The sequence below is a fragment of the Melospiza melodia genome, chromosome 28 (genome assembly GCF_035770615.1).
Source record: "Melospiza melodia melodia isolate bMelMel2 chromosome 28, bMelMel2.pri, whole genome shotgun sequence".
Taxonomy (NCBI): Eukaryota; Metazoa; Chordata; class Aves; order Passeriformes; family Passerellidae; genus Melospiza; species Melospiza melodia.
The window spans coordinates 4052496-4075511 of record NC_086221.1 but is presented as its reverse complement, the minus strand read 5'-3'; the positions used below and the strand labels follow the sequence as shown (position 1 = coordinate 4075511).

The 23016-nt window shown below is 48.4% G+C and overlaps 1 protein-coding gene across 4 annotated transcripts; it reads left to right on the top strand.

Annotated features, from left to right (window-relative positions):
- Positions 1-273: 273 nt before the first annotated feature.
- SLC16A4 (solute carrier family 16 member 4) lies at positions 274-22476 on the top strand. 4 transcript variants are annotated; one of them, XM_063178183.1, is made up of 9 exons: positions 274-931; positions 1416-1564; positions 2766-2898; positions 4401-4544; positions 6470-6631; positions 8119-8649; positions 11491-11702; positions 14568-14661; positions 21381-22476. In XM_063178183.1, exons 1-9 carry the CDS (start codon positions 922-924, stop codon positions 21521-21523), a joined length of 1578 nt encoding a protein of 525 aa, XP_063034253.1. In that variant the 5' UTR covers positions 274-921; the 3' UTR covers positions 21524-22476. The 4 variants fall into 4 exon arrangements, with proteins under 4 accessions (XP_063034253.1, XP_063034254.1, XP_063034252.1 ...); XM_063178182.1 differs by having other exon boundaries at positions 275-931; positions 1413-1564; XM_063178184.1 differs by lacking the exon at positions 1416-1564.
- Positions 22477-23016: the final 540 nt, after the last annotated feature.

The following is a 23016-nucleotide window of genomic DNA, read 5'->3' as shown; positions in this document are numbered from 1 at the left end:
TTAATATTTGGAGAAAGCCAATCGTAGAATATGTATTTTTCACAGAGCCAACCCCCGGGGCTGCCGCACGCTCAGTTTTCCATCCTGTCCCCGCTCAGTGATGCTGTTCCCAGGCAGGGACCGGGCTCAGCCCCAGCCCGGCTCGGCTCGGCTCGGCTCGGCCGAGATCCGGAGCTCTCCCCGCGATCACAACTTTGCAGGCTCCCCCTCCCTTTCCTGCCCCGCAGGATTTCTGCTCCGAACGCTCCGGGTTTCCTGTTCCCAGCTGGACAAGGGGAGGGACTGCCGGCCCTGGGGCCTCGCAAGCCCAGCTCTGCCTCCAGAGGAGGAGGAGGAGGAGGAGGAAGAGGAGGAGGAGGAGGATGGGTCCGTCCCCCCAGCCCTTGCCCGGCTCCATGTCCCGCTCAGCACCGACACCATCCTCATCCTCACCGCACGGGAATGAAGGAGCAGAATCTGGGCTGCCAGGTCAGGAAAGGGGGATTTAAACTTTGGGGCAGATGAAAAAGCTCTGAAAAGATTGAAGAAGCTCTGAAGATATTGAGGAAGCTCTGAAGAGACTGAAGAAGCTCTAAAGATATTGAAGAAGCTCTGAAAACATTGAAGAATCTCTGAAGATATTGAAGAAGCTCTGAAGGTATTGAAGAGGCTCTGAAGATATTGGGGAAGCTCTGAAGGTATTGAAGAGGCTCTGAAGGTATTGAAGAGGCTCTGAAGATATTGAGGAAGCTCTGAATGTATTGAAGAGGCTCTGAAGATATTGAGGAAGCTCTGAAGGTATTGAAGAGGCTCTGAAGATATTGAGGAAGCTCTGAAGATATTGAGGAGGCTCTGAAGATATTGAGGAAGCTCTGAAGGTATTGAAGAGGCTCTGAAGAGATTCCTCTTTGCTGTCGACAGTCCCGGGGAGGATTTTCCAGCATGCCAGGGGGTAAGGAAAAGTTCTAGTTCATCGCCCCAGGTGCTGCAGGGTCCAGCTGCTCCCTAGGGCAGTATTCTGCCCCTGCCAGGGGTATGGGATGGGTGAGAGGATGGGAGCTGAGAAATCTGGAGTGGGAGAGCTGGCAGAGAGCTGTGAGGGATCCCCAGGCTTCTGGCACAGCCCAAACTGCTAAAGCAGCACTAAGGCACTTAAAACTGAAGTGGTTACAGTGATTTGGTGGGAATAAGAAAGAAAATTGAACTGTTTCCAGACAGGAATAATGTGGAATTGTCAGAGAGTCTGGTGGAAGCATCACCTGAGTGAGTGCAGAGCGTGGTGTCTGCCCCAGCACAGCCCTGGGGTTCCAGGGAATTGTTTGGAATGGTTGGAATGGTTGGGAAGGGTTGGGAATGGTTTGGAATGGTTGGAAATGGTTGGGAATGGGAACAGAGCAGTGGAAGGTGTTCATGTGTCCTGACGCTCTCACCAGCAGGAGAGGGGAAGGAGGATGAGGAGCTGGAGGATGAGGAGCTGGAGGATGAAGAGCTGGAGGCTCCGGAGGCTCCGTCAGCTGGGAAGAGCCGAGGCTCAGGAGCAGCAGGAGCAGGGTGGGCATGGGGAGTGGTGTTCCACTTCTTCCTGGTGAGTGGGGAATGATCCAAACCCTCCCGCGGCTGGGGCAGGGGGATCTCCAGGACAGGCTGACCCCAGCACAGGACAGACTGACCCCAGCCATCCCAGGGCACACCCCAGCCATGCCATTCCCTGTGGAATGCCCCCTGACAACGTCTCAGTGATGGACAGGAGGGTCCCCTTGCCAGGATGGCTTTTCCCTGGTCAAACACATCACCCCCAAGGTATGTCAAACCCCAAAAGAGTGACAAACCCCAAAGGGGGTGTCCTGTCCCCTCAGCAAGGGCAGTGAGCTGAGAGCCAGGCACTGACTGGGAGCAGCACACCCTCTTGGGGGCTCTCTGGGAGGACCTGGCACCTCAACACCCCTTAAAGCCACCAATTCTCTGTGCCCCAGCCTTTATCTTCCCACCAGTGATGAATCAAGGAGTTGTGAAGCTTGGAGAAGCTCTTTAAGATCACTGAGTCCAGCTGTAAAAAAGCACCATGCCCCCAAGCTAGGAGAGCTTTCCTCCCTTCAAATCCACCCCGAGTGACTCACTGGCAATCATTAAGCCCCTCCCAGCAGGGAGACAGCAGGAGTTAAAATTCAGGACACAAACTGGCTGTCCTTTGCCCCTGTGGCAGAGAAATCCTGGGAAACCGCCCCAGTTAATGTCTATCCCTGCTGTCCTCATCCCCTCCCAGTGAGCTCCACACTGATCCATCTGACCATTGCTGCAGTACTAAAAAATAACTTCAAAGGGAAAAGGATCCTATGAAAACTGAGCTCTAGGATTGGAGGGAAAGGGACAGGGAAAGGGGAAAGGGAAAGGGGAAAGGGAAAGGGAAAGGGAAAAGGAAAGGGAAACGGAAAGGGAAAGGGAAAGGGAAAGGGAAAAGGAAAGGGAAAGGGAAAGGGAAAAGGAAAGGGGAAAGGGAAAGGGACAGGGAAAAGGGAAAGGGAAAGGGAAATGGGAAGGGAAAAGGAAAGGGGAAAGGGAAAGGGAAAGGGCAACTTTATTCCTTCCCTTTGGAAAATCAGTTTTCAAAGGGTTTTCTGAGGATCTGCTGAGGCCAAACTCAGCATGGCCACCCCCAGCCCACCCTGCTGGCATTCCCCAATACCAGTCAAAGTGTCCCCCACACCCCCACGAAATGAGCAGAAGGAAAAGCTTTTCCTCCCTCCTGATGCCCTGTGGCACCTCCCCTGCACCCCCTCTCATGCCAGGTCAATGTGCTCGTGATGGGGATGCTCAAGACCTTTGGGATTTTCTTCGTGGCTTTCCGAGAGGAGATGGGGGGATCCTCAGAGCAGCTCAGCTGGATCGGCTCCATCATGTCCTCGCTGCGCTTCCTGGGAGGTGAGCTCCTGTCCCAGGGCCCTGAGGGGGCTCTGTGCACCCCATTCCCATCCCATTCCCACTCCAAACTGCTCCCAGCTGGACACAGCTGGCACCCACACGGGTCTGAGCAGGAATGTGCTCTAAACACTGGGACGTTCAGATGGGATAGTGGGAAAAAATTGGAAATTGGGAAGAAATCCTTTCCTGTGAGGGAATCCTTCCCTTGTACAAGATTGCGTATGAGGATCAGGAGGGATTCTTCATCAGGAACTGGATTGACAGGACAAAGGGGAACGGGTTCAACTGGAAAAAGGGAAATTGGGGTTTGATATTGGAAAATCCTTTCTTTAGGATTTTTTCTCCTGAGAAGCTGAGAGGCCTCAGGAGGAAAAATGTAAACAATGGTTATCTGCTGCTGTGGAATGCAACAGGTGCATCTGTGATTGGTCCATGTTGGATGTTTGTAATTAATGACCAATCACAGTCAGCTGGCTCGGACAGAGTCCAAGACAGCTGCCCTTGTTATGATTCTTTGACATTCTATTCTATTCTTAGCTTAGCTAGCCTTCTGAGATGAAACCTTGCTTCTATTCTTTTAGCATAGTTTTAATGTAATATATATCATAAAATAATAAATCAAGCCTTCTGAAACACGGAGTCAGATCCTCATCTCTTCCCTCATCCTGGGACCCCTGTGAACACGGTCACACATCCCAGCTTTACAACTTTCACTAAAGTTGTGGAGTTTTGATTATCTCTGCTAAACACTGTGTCCCCATGGCTGATCTGTGTCCCCATGGCTGTGTCCCCATGGCTGATCCGTGTCCCTGTGCTGATCTGTGTCCCCATGGCTGAGCTGTTCCCAGGGCTGATCCGTGTCCCCATGGCTGATCCGTGTCCCCATGGCTGATCTGTGTCCCCATGGCTGTGTCCCCATGGCTGATCCCTGTCCCCAATGCTGATCTGTGTCCCCATGGCTGATCCCTGTCCCCATGGCTGATCTGTGTCCCCCATGCTGATCTGTGTCCCCATGGCTGAGCTGTGTCCCCATGGCTGATCCGTGTCCCCATGGCTGATCCGTGTCCCCATGGCTGTGTCCCCATGGCTGATCCATGTCCCCCATGCTGATCTGTGTCCCCATGGCTGATCTGTGTCCCTGTGCTGATCCGTGTCCCCATGGCTGTGTCCCCATGGCTGTGTCCCCGTGGCTGATCCGTGTCCCCATGGCTGTGTCCCCATGGCTGAGCTGTGTCCCCATGGCTGATCTGTGTCCCCATGGCTGATCTGTGTCCCCATGGCTGATCCCTGTCCCCATGGCTGTGTCCCCATGGCTGATCCGTGTCCCCATGGCTGTGTCCCCATGGCTGATCCATGTCCCCATGGCTGATCTGTGTCCCCATGGCTGATCCATGTCCCCGTGGCTGATCCGTGTCCCCATGGCTGTGTCCCCATGGCTGAGCTGTGTCCCCATGGCTGATCCGTGTCCCCCATGCTGATCTGTGTCCCTGTTTCCCTCGCAGCCCCGCTGGTGTCCGTGCTGTGCTGCCGCCTGGGAGAGCGGCCGATCTCCATCCTCGGCGCTGGGCTGGTGGCTGGGGGCTGCCTGCTCAGCACCCAGGCCACCAGTGTCCCCTTCCTCTGCTTCTCCATGGGCTTCCTGCTGGGTGAGATGGGCATTGTTTTACTGCGGTGACAGTGAATCAGCTCCTTTAGCCTTAAACCTGGGGAAAAGGGGTTTTGTTCTGCAGGGGTTTGTTCAGCTGGAGGAGCTGAGGTGATCAGGGACAGGACCCAAGGAAGGAGCTGTGCCAGGGGGTTGGGATGGATCTCAGGAAAGGTTCTTCCCCCAGGTAGTACTGGCACTGCCTGCCCTGCCAGGGACACCCTGTGCTCCCAAAAACAGCCCAGGGCCCTCCTGGGTGGGTGAGGATCAGAGACTCATGCAAAAGCTGTGTCAGGGGAGATTTAGGCTGGATCTCAGGAAAGGCTCTTCCCCAGAAGGTGCTGGCACTGCCCAGGCTCCCCAGGGAATGACAGCCCCGCGGCTGCCAGAGCTCCAGGAGGGTTTGGACAATGTTCCCAAGGATGCCCAGGGTGGGATTTGAGGGTGTGTGTACATGGTTGGATGAGATCCTGGTTGGATGTGATCTTTGTGTGTCCCTTCCACCTCAGGATATTCTGTAATTCCATGAAACTTCAGTGCCAAATCATCCCCAGCTCCTTTCTGTGAGAAACCCTGTGAACTCCCAAAGCTTCATGCTCAGAATAAAACATCAGTTTCAATATCCCAGTCCCAACCAACCTTGATAATTTCCTGGACCTACACAGATCCTGGCCTTTTAAAATCCCTTATAAAAGGGCAGAGCCTCCCAGACACCAAACCCACCCACCAAATCTCGCTCTCCCCTGAGTGTGAGAGCAGAAATCCTCTCCTTTCACCCAGGAACTGCCAGCTTGGGACAGCAGCACATGGAATCCCCACACAGGAGCCCCTTTTGGGCCTGGAAGGGGTTTGTGCCTTCCCTTGGCCTCAGTGGGGGTGTCTGAGGAGGAGCTCTCTGGGCTGGGTTTCTGTAGCTTTCCCAAGGCTGGGTCAGGGACATCTCTGCCATGGGGCACCATGAGTCTCTCTGGGGTGGGAACCTTTATTCTCATTTTCCCCCTTCCCCAGGGGTGGAGTTTCTCTGTGGTGGGAGCCCCTGATTCTCATTTTTCCCCTTCTCTCAGGGATGGGCTTTGCCTGATGGAGACTCTCTGTGGTGGGAGTCTCATATTCTTGTTTTCCCCCTTCCACAGGGATGGAGTTGCTCTGGGGTGGGAACTTTTATTCTCATTTTCCCCCTTCCCTCAGGGATGGGCTTTGCCTGGTGGGAGTTTCTCTGTGGTGGGAGCCTCTTATTCTTGTTTTCCCCCTTCTCTCAGGGATGGAGTTCTCTGGGGTGGGAGTTTCTTACTCTCATTTTCCCCCTTCTCTCAGGGATGGGCTTTGCCTGATGGAGTTTCTTTGTGGTGGGAACTTTTATTTTAATTTTCCTTAGAGGTAGGCTTTGCCTGTGGTGGGAGTCTCGTATTGTTTCCCCCCTTCCCACAGGGATAGAGTCTCTCTGAGGTGGGAGCCTTTACTCACATTTTCCCTTCCCTAAGGATGGGCTTTGCCTGATGGGAGTTTCTCTGTGGTGGTGGGAGCCCCTATTTCTCATTTTCCCCCTTTCCTCAGGGTTGGGCTTTGCCTGATGGAGTCTCTCTGTGGTGGGAGCCTCTTATTCCCATTTTCCCCCTTCCCTCAGGGATGGAGTTGCTCTGGGGTGGGAGTTTCTTACTCTCATTTTCCCCCTTCCCTCAGGGACATGGTTTGCCTGATGGGAGTTTCTCTGCGGTGGGAACCCAATTCTGATTTCCCCCCTTCCCTCAGGGATGCAGTTTCTCTGGGGTGGCAGTCTCTCACTCTCATTTCCCCCTTTCCCCAGGGCTGGGCTTTGCCTGCTGGGAGTTTCTGTGTGGTGGAAGCCCCTAATTCTCATTTTCCTCCTTTCCCAGGGCTGGGCTTTGCCTGCTGGAGTCTCTCACTCTCATTTTCCCCCTTTCCCAGGGCTGGGCTTTGCCTGTCTGTACCAGGCCGCTGCAGTGGTCACAGCCAAGCGCTGCCGGGCTCGCCTGGGGCTCAGCAATGCCCTGGCCCGCTCGGGCATGGGGCTGACCTTCCTCATGGCCCCCTTCACCCAGCTGCTCATCGAGGCCTATGGATGGCAAGGTGAGGGGGCACAGGCTGCCCACAGCAGCTGTGGGTCCCTGGCAGTGCCCAAGGCCAGGCTGGATGGGTTTGGAGCAGCCTGGGACAGTGGAAGATGTCCCTGCCATGGCAGGGGGTGGGATGGAAGCAGCTTTAGGGCCCTTTCCAACCCAAACCATAATTATTTTTGTTCCCTGCCTTCCAAATCGGCTGCCCCCAGCCTGCAGAGGCACCCAGCTCAAAGCTGCCAAGGGTTCTGTAAATTCCAGCTCCATGCACAGGAAAAAAATTAATATATAATATATAAATTAATTTCAAGGAGCCAAAACATTTCATTGACAAGGAGCTTGCCAGCGTCAGGGTGATGCACAGCCTGGATTGCAGATCCCTGCTGCTGTACAGAACCTTGCTTCTCACTGAGCACAAAACAATCCCTGAGTCCCCTGTGGCTGCCCCTGGATCCCTGGAAGGGTCCAAGGCCAGGCTGGAGCAATTTGGGGTAGTGAAGGTATCCCTGCATATGGCAAGGGTGGAATGATGGGCTTTGAGGTCCCTCCCAACCCAAACCATTCTCCCAGGATATCTCTGGATACCCAGGATTCTCTGATTATAATTTGGCACCATTATAATCTGGAATTGCTCTCTGGAAGGCATTCAGAGTTTCAAACTCCTTCCTCTGAAGGCAGAGAAGCCTCTCCCATCCCAGCCATTCCCACAGCTGCCTTATGGAGGCAAACAGGTTCCAGTCTGGATCAGCCCTACAGGGGCAAAGTCCTTCCAAAGCTGCAGCTGGATCCTGTTCCTTCCAGTTCATCAGCTCTGACAGGGAATTTGGGGAGATCTGCAGGCTCTAAGAGATTTTAAGATCTTCTTAAAATTCAACACACCAAGGAATGATTCTCCCTCTTCTAGGATAGTCTGGGGACATCTTGGTAATAATTAAACACTTAATCAGTCATTAAAATCAGAGTCAAAACACAGACCTCAGAAATCAAACCCAGAAATCCCTCATTAAAATCAGAGTCAAAGCACAGATGCCAGAAATCAAACCCAGAAATCCCTCATCAAAATCAGAGTCAAAGCACAGATCTCAGATATCAAAACCAGAAATCCCTCATTAAAATCAGAGTCAAAGCACAGACCTCAGAAATCAAACCCAGAAATCCCTCATCAAAATCAGAGTCAAAGCACAGACCTCAGATTTCAAAACCAGAAATCCCTAATTTTACTGTAGTGTTTCAAGACCATCTTGAAGGTCCATCATGAGGAATGAGGAGAAGCAAAACAGAGCCCAGAGGGAGCTGTGGATTTGTTCTGTGCATCGCAGCAAAATGAACTTCCAGCTAGAAAAGCAGGAATAAAATCCCTGTTTTGTTAATTCCTGCAGAAGGAGAAGGCAAACAGAGCTTTCTCCATGGCCAGTGAAAATCACACCCTGTTCTAAAATGCCATTTCCTGCTGCTCCCCGCTTCCAACCCAAGAACAAACCCCCTTTTTCCTCCCCTCAGGTACTCTGCTGATTTTTGGAGGTATCATGCTGAACCTGGTGCCCTCCAGCATGCTGCTGTGGCCTGCCAGCCCCCATCTGCCTCAGAAATCTGCCAAAAATCAACACCAGGGGTCTCCAGGGGCAGAGAAGGATCCAGAAACTCCTGGTGGGTGTTCAGATGGAAGCACCCAGAGGGAATTTCAGCTTCTCCATGCACAGGAGAGACTGGTGGTGCCTCATGGCAGAGATGTCTCAGAGCCAGCAGATCCATCTGCCTTGGGAGAGCTGCAGAAACCCAGCCTGGAGAGCTCCTGCTCAGAAACCCTCACCAAGGCCAGGAGAAGCCACCAAACCCCTGCAGCCACCACAAAGGAACCTCCTCAGCCTCTGCTGGACTTCTCCCCGCTGAAGGATCCCGTTTTCTACATCTTCACCTGGTCCTTCCTCTTCAGCCACCTGGCCTATTTCGTGCCCTTCTTCCACCTGGTGGCCAGAGCCAGGACCTTGGGCTTGAGCAGCAGGGATGGCTCCTACCTCATCGCCGTGGCTGGTAGGCACAGGGACCTCCACACCCCCAGCTCACAGGAAAACACCCCAATTCTGCCCCAAAGTGGCCCCAGATATGTCCTGGGATGGATCCTCCTGGGTGCTTCTCCCAGGGCCATGATCCCACATCCTCCCTGCTCCCAAAAATCCCAAATCTTCCCTTAAAAGGTGCTCTGGGCCCACCACAATCCCTGCTGGGCTTAAACCCACAGGCCAGAGAAGCATCCAAAACCCTCCAGTTGGACCCAAAAGGGAGAAATTCAATAGTGGGGAAAAAATCTCCCACATTAATGAGGATCCAGGCATTTGGATTGGCACATCCCAAACTCCAAGTGGGGAAAATATAAGGCACAATCTCCAAAACCCAAACCCATGCCTGGTTTTAAGGCACATCCCCCAAAACCCAAACCCCAAAAATTAAATTCATGCTTGGGTTTAAGGCACACTCCCTAAAAACCAAACCCCAAAACCCAAACCCATGCTTGGTTTTAAGGCACACTCCCCAAAACCCAAACCCATGCCCAGATCCAGGTATCTGGATTTGGAATATCTACCTCAAAGTGGGGTTAAAACAAGGGACACTCCCAAAAACCAAACCCATGCCTGGTTTTAATGCACACTCCCCAAAACCCAAACCCATGCCCAGATCCAGGCATTTGGATTTGGAATATCCTCCTCAAAGTGGGGGAAAACAAGGTACAGTCCTCAAAAGTCAAATCCATGCATGGTTTTAAGGCACACTTCCCAAAACACAAACCCCAAAAATCAAATCCATGCATGGTTTTAAGGCACACTCCCCAAAAATCAAACCCAAGCCTGGTTTTAAGGCAGATTCCCCAAAACCCAAACCCATGCCTGGTTATAAAGAACAGTTCCCAAACCCAAACCCATGCTTGGTTTTAATGCACACTCCCCAAAACCCAAACCCATGCCCAGATCCAGGTATCTGGATTCGGAATATCTACCTCAAAGTGGGGTTAAAACAAGGGACACTCCCAAAAACCAAACCCATGCATGGTTTTAAGGCACATTCCTCAAAAACCTAAACCCATGCCTGGTTTTAAACCAGGATTAACACTAAAGCCATCCTGGGGTAAGAAAGTGGCTCCAGCCTGAGTCAGCAGGAAATATTTTATTGTACAAAAATACAAAATTTTTATTTCTGCAGTGTTGGGGAATATTCAGCAGTGTGGGGTTGTGGAGGTGTTAGGATCCCCAAGAATTAATGGGATATTTGGGATTAGGAGTGGGAGGGACACAGGGCTCAGTGGGACATGAGCTCATTCAAGAGCTCTTGATCTTTGCTTCCTAAAAATGTAACAAGAAATGTAAAAAACAACTCTCAAAACTCCAACTCTGAAAACCCAGACTCTCAAAACCCCAACAACTAAAAGGCTGCTGAGCCTCTAAAATGTCTGGGTTTCTATAAAACGCCTGGGGTTTTAGAAAAATTAAATTTTAGATGATTATAATGATTATAAATGATTATATATATAGATGATTAAAATGATTATAAAATAAATAAAAAAATATTACAGTTAGTATAAATATTCAAGTGTAACACAAATAATGTATAAAAATAATATAAATAATATATTATAAAATACTGTAAAATAGAACTATATTAGAAAATATAGTATGTAATATTATATTATAATGTATAGTAAAAATAGAAAAATATTAAAAATATGCAAATACTAAATAATAAATACAGTAATGTGAAAGTATAATTTACCTATATGAAATACACTTATAGAAGTTAATATAGTAATATAATAGAAAAATATAATATAATATCATATTATACATGTATATTATATTAATTATATTACTGATAATAAACTATAATTGGAATAATACAGAACATTATGAATAATATAAAATACAACATAGATAAATGTATAATATCTAATAAATTTATATGAAGCAATAATATCTAAAAATATCTAGAAATGATACTGTTTCAACCTTACATAAAGTCAATATATTACATATACTACAAATAATAAATAAAATATCATAAAATATAGCTAACTTTATATCTAATAAATGTATATGAAATAATAATATATAAAATATCTATAAATAATAGAATTTCTATATTACACAAAGTCAAGTATCAATATATTACATATACTACAAATAATAAATAAAATACTATAAAATAGAGCTAAAATTATAATATCTAATAAATGTATATGAAGTAATAATTTATTAAAAATCTAGAAATAATAGAATTTCTATATTACGCAAAGTCAAGTCTCAATATATTACATATACTATAAATAATAAAAATAATTATATAAAATACTATAAAATACATATCTAATGAATTTATATGAAGCAATAACATATAAAAATACCTAGAAACAACAGAATTTCAATATTGCACAAAGTCAAATCTTAATATATTACATATTCTACAAATAATAAATATAATCATATAAAATACTGTAAAATCCAGCTAAATTTATGGTATGTAATAAATCTATATGAAGTTTAAAATAATTTGTAAAAATAATAATTCGTAAAAATAATTTGTAAAAATATCTGATAATTCATAAAATAATTTATAAAATAATAAATTATAAAATAATAATTTATAAAATAACAATTTATAAAATAATAATTTATAAAATATCAATTTATAAAATTATTTTATAAATGAATTTATAGTAATAATTTATAAAACCATTTATAAAGTAATAATTTATAAAAATAAATATAATTGATAGAAACATCTAGAAATAACAATTTATACAATTTACAAATACTTTCTAAAAATACCTAGAAATAACAGAATTTAAAGATGACACGAAGTCTCTGAGCGCTCCTGTTCCCTCAGGCATCACGGAGATGCTGAGCCAGCTGCTCTCGGGCTGGGTGGCCGACCACAACTGGACCAAGAAGTACCATTTCCATGTCACCTACCTGCTCCTGAGCGGGGCCACCAACCTGCTGGGGCCGCTGGCCACCTCCTTCCCCCTGCTGCTGGCCTACACCGTGGCCCTGGCCACCTTCTGTGGGGGCTTCATGGCCCTGGTGCTGCCCGTGCTGGTGAGTGCTGATGGGCCCAACAGGGCTGGGGCTGCTGATCCTGTCCCAAAATCAGAACCATCCCAAAACCATCCTGGGGCAACCAGAACCATCCCAAAACCATCCTGGGACAACCAGAACCAGAACCAGAACCATCCTGGGACACCAGAACCATCCCAAAACCATCCTGGGACAACCAGAACCATCCCAAAGCCATCCTGGGACAACCAGAACCAGAACCAGAACCATCCTGGGACAACCAGAACCATCCCAAAACCATCCTGGGACAACCAGAACCATCCCAAAACCATCCTGGGACACCAGAACCATCCCAAAACCATCCTGGGACACCAGAACCATCCCAAAACCATCCTGGGACAACCAGAACCAGAGCCATCCTGGGGCAACCAGAACCAGAACCATCCCAAATCACCTGGGAGGGACACCCAGAACCAGAACTAGAACCATCCCAAAATCTCCTGGGAGGGACACCCAGAACCAGAACTAGAACCATCCCAAAATCACCTGGGAGGGACAACCAGAACTAGAACCATCCCAAAATCACCTGGGAGGGACACCCAGAACTATCCCAGAATCACCTAGAACACCCATGAACCAGAACCATCCCAAAATCATCCCAAGACACCCAGAACCATCCTAGATTGACCTAGAACACCCAGAATGAGAACCAGAACTGTCCCAAAATCACCTGGGACACCCAGAACCATCCCAAAACCATCCTGGGACACCAGAACCATCCCAGAATCACCTGGGGCACCCAGAACCATCCCAAAATCACCAGAGAGGGACACCCAGAACCATTCCAGAATCACCTGCGACACCAGAACCATCCCAAAACCATCCTGGGACATCCAGAGCCATCCCAGAATCACCTGGGACACCCAAACCATCCCAGAACCAGAACCATTCCAGAATCACCTGGTAAACCCAGAACCATCCCAGAATCACCTGGGACACCCAGAACCATCCCAGAATTACCTGGGACACCCAGAACCATTCCAGAACCACCCGAGAAGGACACCCAGAACCAGAACCATCCCAGAATCACCTGGAACACCCAGAACCATCCCAGAATCACCTGGGACACCCAGAACCATTCCAGAACCACAACCAGAACCATCCCAGAATCACCTGGGACACCAAGAACCATCCCAAAACCACCTGGGACACCAAGAACCATCCCAAAATCACCTGGAACACCCAGAACCATCCCAAAATTACCTGGGACACCCAGAACCATTCCAGAACCACCTGGGACACCAGAACCATCCCAAAATCATCCTGGGTGTCCCAGAACACCCCAAAATCATCAGGGACACCCAGACCTGCAGCAGGGTTCCCCTGGACACCCCAGGGATGCTCCCAGGGCTGGAGCCAGCCTGGAGAGGAGACGGCTCCAGGGAGAGCTCAGAGCCCCTGCCAGGACCTAAAGGGGATCCAGGAGATTCCCTTGGTGCCCATTCCAGAGCCTTAAGGGGCTCCAGGGAGAGCTCAGAGCCCTTCCAGAGTTAGAGGGGTTTCAGGAGATCCCCTTGGAACCCCTTTCAATGCCCAGAAGGGATCCAGGAGATTCCCTTAGAGCCCCTTCCAGAGCCTAAATGGGATCCAGATCCCATTGGAACCCCTTCCAGAGCCTAAAGGGGCTCCAGGAGAGCTGGAGAGGGACTGGGGACAAGGGATGGAGGGACAGCACACAGGGAATGGCTCCCACTGCCAGAGGGCAGGGATGGATGGGATATTGGGCAGGAATTGTTCCCTGTGAGGGTGGGCAGGGCCTGGCACAGGTGCCCAGAGCAGCTGTGGCTGCCCCTGGATCCCTGGAATGTCCAAGGCCAGGTTGGACAGGGCTGGGAGCAGCCTGGGACAGTGGAAGTGTCCCTGCCATGGTGGGGTGGAATGAGAAGGGCTTTGAGGTCCCTTCCAAGCCAAACCATTCTGTAATAAATGCAAAAATCTGCAATATCTCAGAGCTGGCTGCCCCCAGCTCAGCCCATCAGGCCAGGGCTGCTCCTGGGCTCCCCTGGCAGGGGAGCTGCTGTGCCCAGGGCTGTGGTGTCCCCTGAGCCCAGGGCTGGCTCTGGGCTCCCCGGGTGTCCCTGGGCTCAGCACCAGCACTGAGCACCCTCACACTGAAGGGGCAGCTGAAGGATTCACACCTGAGTGAGGGGGAGCAGAATCTGGGGCCTGGCCACTGCTCCTGCTCCCTCCCGTGTGGGCCCAGCCAAAGAAAATTCTCTGAAACATCAAATAATAAAAGAGATATGAAATAACTCTTTCAAATAATGAAATATAGCGGGTATAGATTAGATTTTTGGAAAAAATCCTTCCCTGTGAGGGTGCTGAGGCCCTGGCACAGGGTGCCCAGAGCAGCTGTGGCTGCCCCTGGATCCCTGGCAGTGCCCAAGGCCAGGCTGGATGGGGTTTGGACCAACCTGGGACAGTGGAAGGTGTCCATGGCAGGGGTGGAATGGATGGGCTTTGGAGGTCCCTTCCAACCCAAACCATTCTCCCAGGATATCTCTGGATACCCAGGATTCCCTGATCCAGGCAGAGAGGCACCATTATAATTTGGAATTTCTCTCTGCAAGGCATCCAGAGTTTCAAACTCCTTCCTCTGAAGGCAGAGAAGCCTCTCCCATCCCAGCCATTCCCACAGCTGCCTTAGGGAGGCAAACTGGTTCCAGGCTGGATCAGCCCTACAGGGGCAAAGTCCTTCCAAAGCTGCAGCTGGAGAGGAAATTCCTCAGGAAAAAAGAATTAAATCATCTCTTGTGCTTTAAAAAAAAAAATAAAAATCAATTAATCTCTTGTGCAATGCATTCCTATGAAGCCAGTCACTAATTATCCATTTTGGTTTCCAAACAGGTGGATCTGGTGGGTGTGGAGAAGCTCCACAGCAACCTGGGCTTTGCTGCTTTCTTTGCAGGGATAGCAGCCATGGGAGGACCCCCTCTAGCAGGTGAGTGATGTTTAATAAAACCCTCACCCACCCCAGAAATGGATAAATCATGCTGCTGCTTCACTCTCCTACAGGGATCCATCCCAGGATGGGTTTTCTGTTCAAACAGAGAGAGAGAAAACAAAAAATCCTATTCCAGAAATATATTTTTATAGACAGGCAACATTTTACTTGGGAATTTGCAAAATCCAACCAGCAGCTTGGAAAATGCTGCCTGGAACAGAGAGAGAAAAAAAAAAACCAAAAATCCTATTTCAAAAATGTATGTTTATAGACAGGCAACATTTTGGTTGGGAATTTGCAAAATCCAACCAGCAGCTTGGAAAATGCTGCCTGGAGTATTTGGAAAATGCTACCTGGAGTATTTGGAAAATGCTGCCTGCAATATCTGGAAAATGCAGTGAAGCCCTATGTGCAGAGCTCAGCCCTGAGCACAGCAGGGTAACAAACACATTTCCATGGATTTTACTCCCAGTGGTGCTAAAATAACACTGAACTTGGACTGGAGGGGCTGGAGGGGAAGCAAGGACAGACTGAGCAAGGTTCCCACCAGGCAGAGGCACTGACACACCAGGAGAAGGCTCAGTAATCTCTTGTTTTGACAGAGATTACACAGCTCAGCCACCACAGCTCTGGGGCCTGAGATAAGGAGCATGAAAAGCCTTTGCTCTTCTCCCTCTGCCAGGAAACCAAGGCAGCTGGGAGGATTTGGGAGATTTCAAGTGCTTAGAAATGAGTGTCCAGCATCTCTGAGGAGCAGGGGAATTGTTCTCATCCAAACAGCTTGGCCAGGACAAAGCTTTCCCTTCCCTGCAGCCCTGGGCAGCATTTGAGGGGGGATTCTGCCCCTCTGCCATGCTCAGGTGAGACCCCAGAGCTGCTCCAACCCTGGGGAACATCAGGAGAACCTGGAGCTGCTGGAGATAAGAGGAGCCCATGGAGATCTCCAAGGGTTGGAGCCAGGCTGGGAGAGCTGGAGCGCTCACCTGGAGAGGAGAAGGCTCCAGGGAGAGCTCAGAGCCTAAAGGGGATCCAGGAAAGCTGGAGAGGGATTTGGGACAAGGGAGGGAGGGACAGTGTCACTGTCATATTTTCTGAAACATCCTGGTGAAGGGATTTTTCATAAAATATGACAGTGACAGGACAGGACACAGGGAATGGCTTCCACTGCCAGAGGGCAGGGATGGATGGGATATTGGGAAGGAATTGTTCCCTGTGAGGGTGAGGAGGCCCTGGCACAGGTGCCCAGAGCAGCTGTGGATCCCTGGAAGTGCCCAAGGCCAGGCTGGATGGGGCTTGGAGCAGCCTGGGACAGTGAAGGTGTCCCTGCCCATGGCAGGGGTGGAATGGGAAGAACTTTAGGGTTCTTTCCAACCCTAACCATCATTTTTTGTTCCCTGCCCTCCAAATGAGCTGCCCCCAGCCCACAGAGGTGCCTGGCTGGAAGCTGCCAAGAGTTCTGTAAATTCCAGCTCCATGCAAAGTTTCAGCAACTTTCTTTCTATAAAAATTCTATTCTTTCTATAAAAATTAATATTCCCAATCAACATCCCTGGGCTGGTTCTGCCCTGCCTCTGGATGCAATTTCAAGGAGCCAAAACATTTCATTGACCAGGAGCTCCCCGGTGTCAGGGTGATGCACAGCCTGGATTGCAGATCCCTGCTGCTGTACAAGGTGTGCACTGAGCACAAAACAATCCCTCAGTTCCCTGTGGGTGCCCCTGGATCCCTGGAAGTGTCCAAGGCCAGGCTGGGTGTGTTTGGAGCAGCCTGGGACAATGGAAGGTGTCCCTGCCATGGCAGGGGGTGGAATGAGAAGAACTTTAGGGTTCTTTCCAACCCAAACCATCATTTTTCATTCCTTGCCCTCCAAATCAGCCACCCCCAGCCTGCAGAGGCACCCAGCTCAAAGCTGCCAAGGGTTCTGTAAATTCCAGCTCCAAGCACAGGAAAAAAATAATATATAATATATAAATTAATTTCAAGGAACCAAAACATTTCATTGACAAGGAGCTTGCCAGCGTCAGGGTGATGCACAGCCTGGATTGCAGATCCCTGCTGCTGTACAGAACCTTGCTTCTCACTGAGCACAAAACAATCCCTCAGTCCCCTGTGGCTGCCCCTGGATCCCTGGAAGGGTCCAAGGCCAGGTTGGATGGGTTTGGAGCAGCCTGGGACACTGAAGGTGTCCCTGCCCATGGCAGGGGGTGGAATGAGAAGAACTTTAGGGTTCTTTCCAACCCAAACCATCATTTTTCATTCCTTGCCCTCCAAATCAGCTGCTCCCAGCCTGCAGAGGCACCCAGCTCAAAGCTGCCAAGGGTTCTGTAAATTCCAGCTCCAAGCACAGGAAAAAAAAATAATATTCCCAATCAACATCCCTGGGCTGGTTCTGCCCTGCCTCTGGATGCAATTTCAAGGAGCCAAAACATTTCATTGACCAGGAGCTTCCCAGTGTCAGGGTGATGCACAGCCTGGATTGCAGATCCCTGCTGCTGCACAAGGTGTGCACTGAGCACAAAACAATCCCTCAGTTCCCCTGAATCCCCTGGCACAGCAACACAGCAGGGGCTAAACACCCTGGCTGTCACTTATCCACACTCACACTGCAGTTAAAAAAGTTAAATTTCCATCCAGCTGCAATATTTCTGCACTAATGGGAAGCTTCTTGCTCTCTGCAGTGGGTTTGTAAAGCAGGTTTCCTGCAAAAAGCTTTGCACAGAAATCAGGCTTAAGGCAGGTGGGATAAATAAAGGCCAAATAAAGCCAAGGAGCAAAACAATTCCTGATCCATCTCATTACAGGCAGAGCAAGATGGAAACAATCCAGAGCTCAAGGATCCAAGATAAATTCTACAATTTTCTCTTGCAATGCAGTTTTAAGTGTGAAAACTGAGTGAGACCAAAAACTCCTGATGAAGTGTCCAAAACCATCTGCTCCTTGCAGAAAGCAGGATTTAAATACTCTGGATTTGGTGCTCTCACCTCCTAAAAACCTTGAGTTTAGAATGACAATTTCATCAAACTCAAGTGTTTTTGCACAGTAGAAATAATGATGATGGATAATGAGAACTGCAAAGGTTAAAACTGCCTAATTTACATATTAGACCAAAGCCTAATGCAAGGAAAAGGTGACTTACCTGAAACAATCCAGAGCTCAGGATCCAGGATAAATTCTGCAATTTTCTCTTGCAATGCAGTTTTAAGTGTGAAAACTGAGTGAGACCAAAAACTCCTGATGAAGTGTCCAAAACCATCTGCTCCTTGCAGAATGCAGGATTTAAATATTCTGTGAGACCCTGGGATTTGGTGCTCTCACCTCCCAAAAAATTTGAGTTCAGAATTACAATTTCATCAAACTCAAATGCTTTTATACAGTGGAAATAATGATGATGGACAATGAGAACTGCAAAGGTTAAAACTGCCTGATTTACATATTAGACCAAAGCCCAACACAAGGAAAAGGTGACTTACCTGCAAATCTGTTCAGCTGAAAGCCCTGAAATCCAGGGCAGGACCCAAAGGGAAAGTCTGGAGTCTCCCTCAGAGCTCCCCATGCACTGGCACCTCTGGATGCTGAAATAACCCAGCCCAAAGCAGAATAAACATAATTTTGGCAGCCTGGAGCAAGCTGAGGAGAGAAGGGCACAGTTTATTTCCACAAGCAGTACAAATCACTGACTCAAAATGCAAAAGAGCTGAACCAAAGCATGTAATGAAAATTCTAGAAAATATTCCAGCCACCAGAGGACAAACTCCAGTCCCAAGAAATTTGGGTGGTGAAAAGGGAGAGGATGGAGTCATCAAAAGCTCTGCTGCCACACGTATTTAGATGTTTGCTAAATTTTACCTTCTCCTTCCACTGAATTTTACTCCTCAGGGCATCAAGAATAAATAAAAATTCTGATTAAAGATCAGCAGTGCTATTTAAACAGCCTGAGCCAGCTGGTAGCAGCAGCAGTGCTGGGAATGTTTAGTTTGGATTACATTGCTGGGATTTACCAGCATTCCTCACAAAACTGCTGCTTTGCTGGGGTTTGAACACCACAAGCTCTTAATTCAGCTTTCTGCAGCAGGACTGATTATTGTTTTGTTTTGGAAATGAATTTGGGGCACAGAGACTGGAGTTGCTTCAGAAGGTTGGGGTGTGATGGAGTTGGTGGCTGTGCTGCCAGTGAGGCAATGCTGGTAAATCCCACTGCACCTAAATCTCATCCAGCACCAAAAAACCCCAGGAAAATAATAAAAAAAATAAAAAAAAAAAAAATAAAAAAAAAAGAAATATCCTGAAGGATATTTTAAGAATTGCAATGAATCAGAGCTCTACTGGAGCACTCTGTTCCTCTCACAAATAACTACGTCAGCATTTCTTTCCAAATCCCAGAGACTTCCAGGCAGCAGGAACAGAAACTCCTGGGAATGAACCCCAGGGCCATGGGAGAGGCCCCCAGTGCAGCAGCAGGGCATGGATCCCAGGAGGGGATGGGAAACAGGGGATGGGAAACAGGGGATGGATTCCACCAAAGGGTGGATCCAAGGAGGAGATGGATCCCACCACAGGATGGATCCCAACATGGGATGGATCTCATGAGGGGATGGATCCCAGCAGGGCATGGATTCCATGAAGAGGTGGATCCCAGCAGGGCATGGATCCCAGCAAGGCATGGATCCCACCACAGGAGAGATCCCACCATGGGATGGATTGATGGATCCCAACATGGGATGGATCTCAGCAGGGGATGGATCCCAGCAGGGAATGGATCTCACCACTGCCAAAGGGCAGGGATGGATGGAAGAGATCCCATCATGAGATGGATCTCTCCAGGCGATGGACCCCACCATGAGATGGATCCCACCACAAGACAGATCCCAACAAGGGATGGATCCCACCATGGGATAGATCCCACCAGGGGATGGGTACCACCATGGGATGGGTCCCATCAAAGGGTGGATCCCACCAGGGGATGGGTCCCACCAGGGGATGGATCCCACCAGGGGATGGATCCCATTACAGGATGGATCCAAGGAGAGGATGGATCCTACCAGGAGATGGATCCCAGCACAGGATTGATCCCAGCAGGGATGGATCCCACCATGAGGTGGATCCCAGCAGGAGATGGAACCCACCATGGGATGGATCCCACCAGGGGATGGATCCCAGCAGGGCATGGATCCCACCACTGCCAAAGGGCAGAGATGGATGACAGAGATCCCAACATGAGATGGATCTCAGCAGGGGATGGATCCCAGCAGGGGCTGCATACCACCACAGGACAGATCCCACCAGGGGATGGATCCTCTTCTCCAGCTGCAGCTCCTCCAGCACGTGGCTCCCAGGCCATCCCTGAGGAGCAAACACACACAGGGACTCCCCCTGAGACAGCAGTGAGCCAGGACAAACTGAAACTGGGCAAAAGCAGCTGTGCTGAGCTTTATAAACCTTCTGTGGAAATCCACGGCAGGGAATGTCAGTGCCTCTGCTCCAGCACAGATCCCAAACCTCACTGGCACCCTCCCTGAGCCCAGGACCTCAGGGACTGCATCCTGTCCCTTCCTGGGTTTGAGAAGCCAAATTCTGGGCCAGATCTGCTGTTTGTGGAACTCAGGACTGCATCCTGTCCCTTCCTGGGGTTAAAAAGCCAAATTCTGGGCCAGATTTGCTGTTTGTGGAACTCAGGGTCTGTATCCTGTCCCTTCCTGGGTTTGAGAAGCCCAGTTCTGGGCCAGATCTGCTGTTTGTGGAACTCAGGACTGCATCCTGTCCCTTCCTGGGGTTAAGAAGCCAGGTTTGGGCCAGATCTGCTGTTTCTGGACCTCAGGGACTGTATCCTGTCCTTCCTGGGTTAAGAAGTCAAATTCTGGGCCAGATCTGCTGTTTGTGAACTCAGGGAAGCCCATGGATGTCTGGATTCCATGGATGTCTCCAGAGGAATTGCATTTCACACCAGCAGCAGATCTGGCTCAGCTGCTGCCCCACAGCCACCCCACCCCACCCCACATTTGGGACTGGATTAGGGGTTTTATGTGCAGCAGCAGCATCTCCCAGAAGAATCTAATTTAGCAGAATCTAAAACTTTGCAGGTTTTAGACTCAAAGAGAGGAACTCTCCACCTTTCAAAGTTCTGCCCAGAGCCCAGATGATTTGCCAAACCCAACACTTGGAGGTCACTTTAAAAGGTGACCTGAACCCTCCAGACATTCCTGAGGCTCAGTGGAATTCAGCTTTTCCTTTTAAGTCCTCCCAGAGCTACTTTTATCAAGTTCACTTCCAGCTCCTGGCCTGGGGTGTCTCCTGTTAGACAAAGGACATGAAACTGGGTCTGCTCACAGAAGACAAGGCTGGAGAACATCTGGTTTGCAGCCCAGATGTTGCAAATACCAACATGTGCAAGTCATCCCTTCAATCCAAGAGAATCTTCCATCAGCCACATTTGGCCCACTTACTTAAACAGGAAAAAAAAATAAAAATCAGGGATTAAATTCACATTAAATTAAACACCATGTCCACTAAAAGGATCAAAGTTGGCTCTGGGAAAAATGACCTGCATGTCATTTCCTTACAGGAAATGCTGCCCAGGAAGAGTTAAAATAATTTAAGGGAAATATCTGAGCAATTCTTAGATGAGAACACACATCCTTTGCCTCCCACCCACCTCCCTGAATTATTTTTTTTCCCTGAGAAAAATCCTCCAGTTTTAATAACAACCTTCTCTCCTGCAGGGTGGCTCTATGACTACACCCAGACCTACGCCTGCTCCTTCCTCTTTGCTGGAGCCTGTGCTCTCATCTCACCCCTTTCCTTCTTCTTCGAGCCTGCAGCCCAAAAATGGAAGCTAAAAAAAGCCAATTTGAACAAAAACTGAAGTTTTAAAGGCTGGGCTTTGATCATATCTACGTGGGAAAGCCATTGCCTGAACTGGGAAGGATCGACAGCAGCAACACTGAAAATACCAGAATATTCCAAAAGAATTGGAATTTTTGGATGTCAGATTCAGTCTGGATAGCTGGATATTTGTGCTGATTAAAGCCAGCTGAGAAATGCACAGTGTGAAGTGTATGGGGGGAGTGCAGCCCATGGTGGTGCCTCTGCTCCTGAGCTGGGTTTTTGTGCCTCTCAGATTGAATCCTCAGCTCTGTCCTGACTCACTCACCTGGTGGCATGAGCAGCTCCCAGTGCCAGAGATTCCAGCTCATTTCTGCTCACTGGCCCTGGGGAGGGATGAGGGCAGGGGCAGGGAGGGCAGGGAGATCCTTCCTTCCATGAGGATCCTGCAGGAGCTCCTCTCTCTGGGGCAAGGATGCTGCAGTGGGGCCACTCCACATCCCAGCACAGTCATTGCCACAGCACACAAGACCTGGGGGCAAAACCAGTTTGAATTAAAGCCAGATAATATAAATAATATAATAATATAATATAAACCACAACACAGCAAAGTCAGAGACCAAACCCACCCTCCCCAGCTTCCCAACCCTCCAGAGACTCCTGTCATGGACATATTTTATGAAAAATCCTTTTACTAGGATCTTTTCTCCCGAGAAGCCTCAGAGGAAAACAAAAACAATAATTATCTGCTGCTGTGGAATGCAACAGGTGAATCCTTGATTGGTCTTATGTGGCTGTTTTTAATTAATGGCCAATCACAGTCCAGCTGGCTCAGACTCTGGTCAGTCACAAGATTTTATTATCATTTCATTCCTTTCTATTCCTTTCAAGCCTTCTGATGAAATCCTTTCTTCTATTCTTTAGCATAGTTTTAGTAGATCATTTTCTTTTAATATAATATATATAATAAAATAATAAATCAGCCTTCTGAAACATGGAGTCAAGATTCTCATCTCTTCCCTCCTCCTGGGACCCTGCAAACACTCCCAGGGATCCCATTCCAGAGGCAGCTCCAGTGCTGAGCCTGGATCCAACCAGCATCCCACAGATTTAATTTGGATGGATAAGACACAACACAGCAGCCTGGAATTTCTTTCCAGTAGTGAAAGTCCCATTTTTTAAAATCTGGTATTTAAAATTATTATTGTAAAATATTTGGTATTTGAAATTATGATGGTAAAAAATGGGTATCTGAAATGATTATGGTAAAAAGTTCAGTATTTGAAATTATCATGTCAAACTGGGATATTCATTCTAGCCAATGGTATCCTTCTCTTTACCTTTCCTTTTTTATTATGAAGGAGATTATGATATTATTTATTATTAATAATAAATATTAATAATATTTATATTATTACATTTCCTTTATTATACAAGCATAAATATTATATTACATTATATTACATTATATTATATTATATTATATTATATTATTATTATATTATATTATATTATATTATATTATATTATATT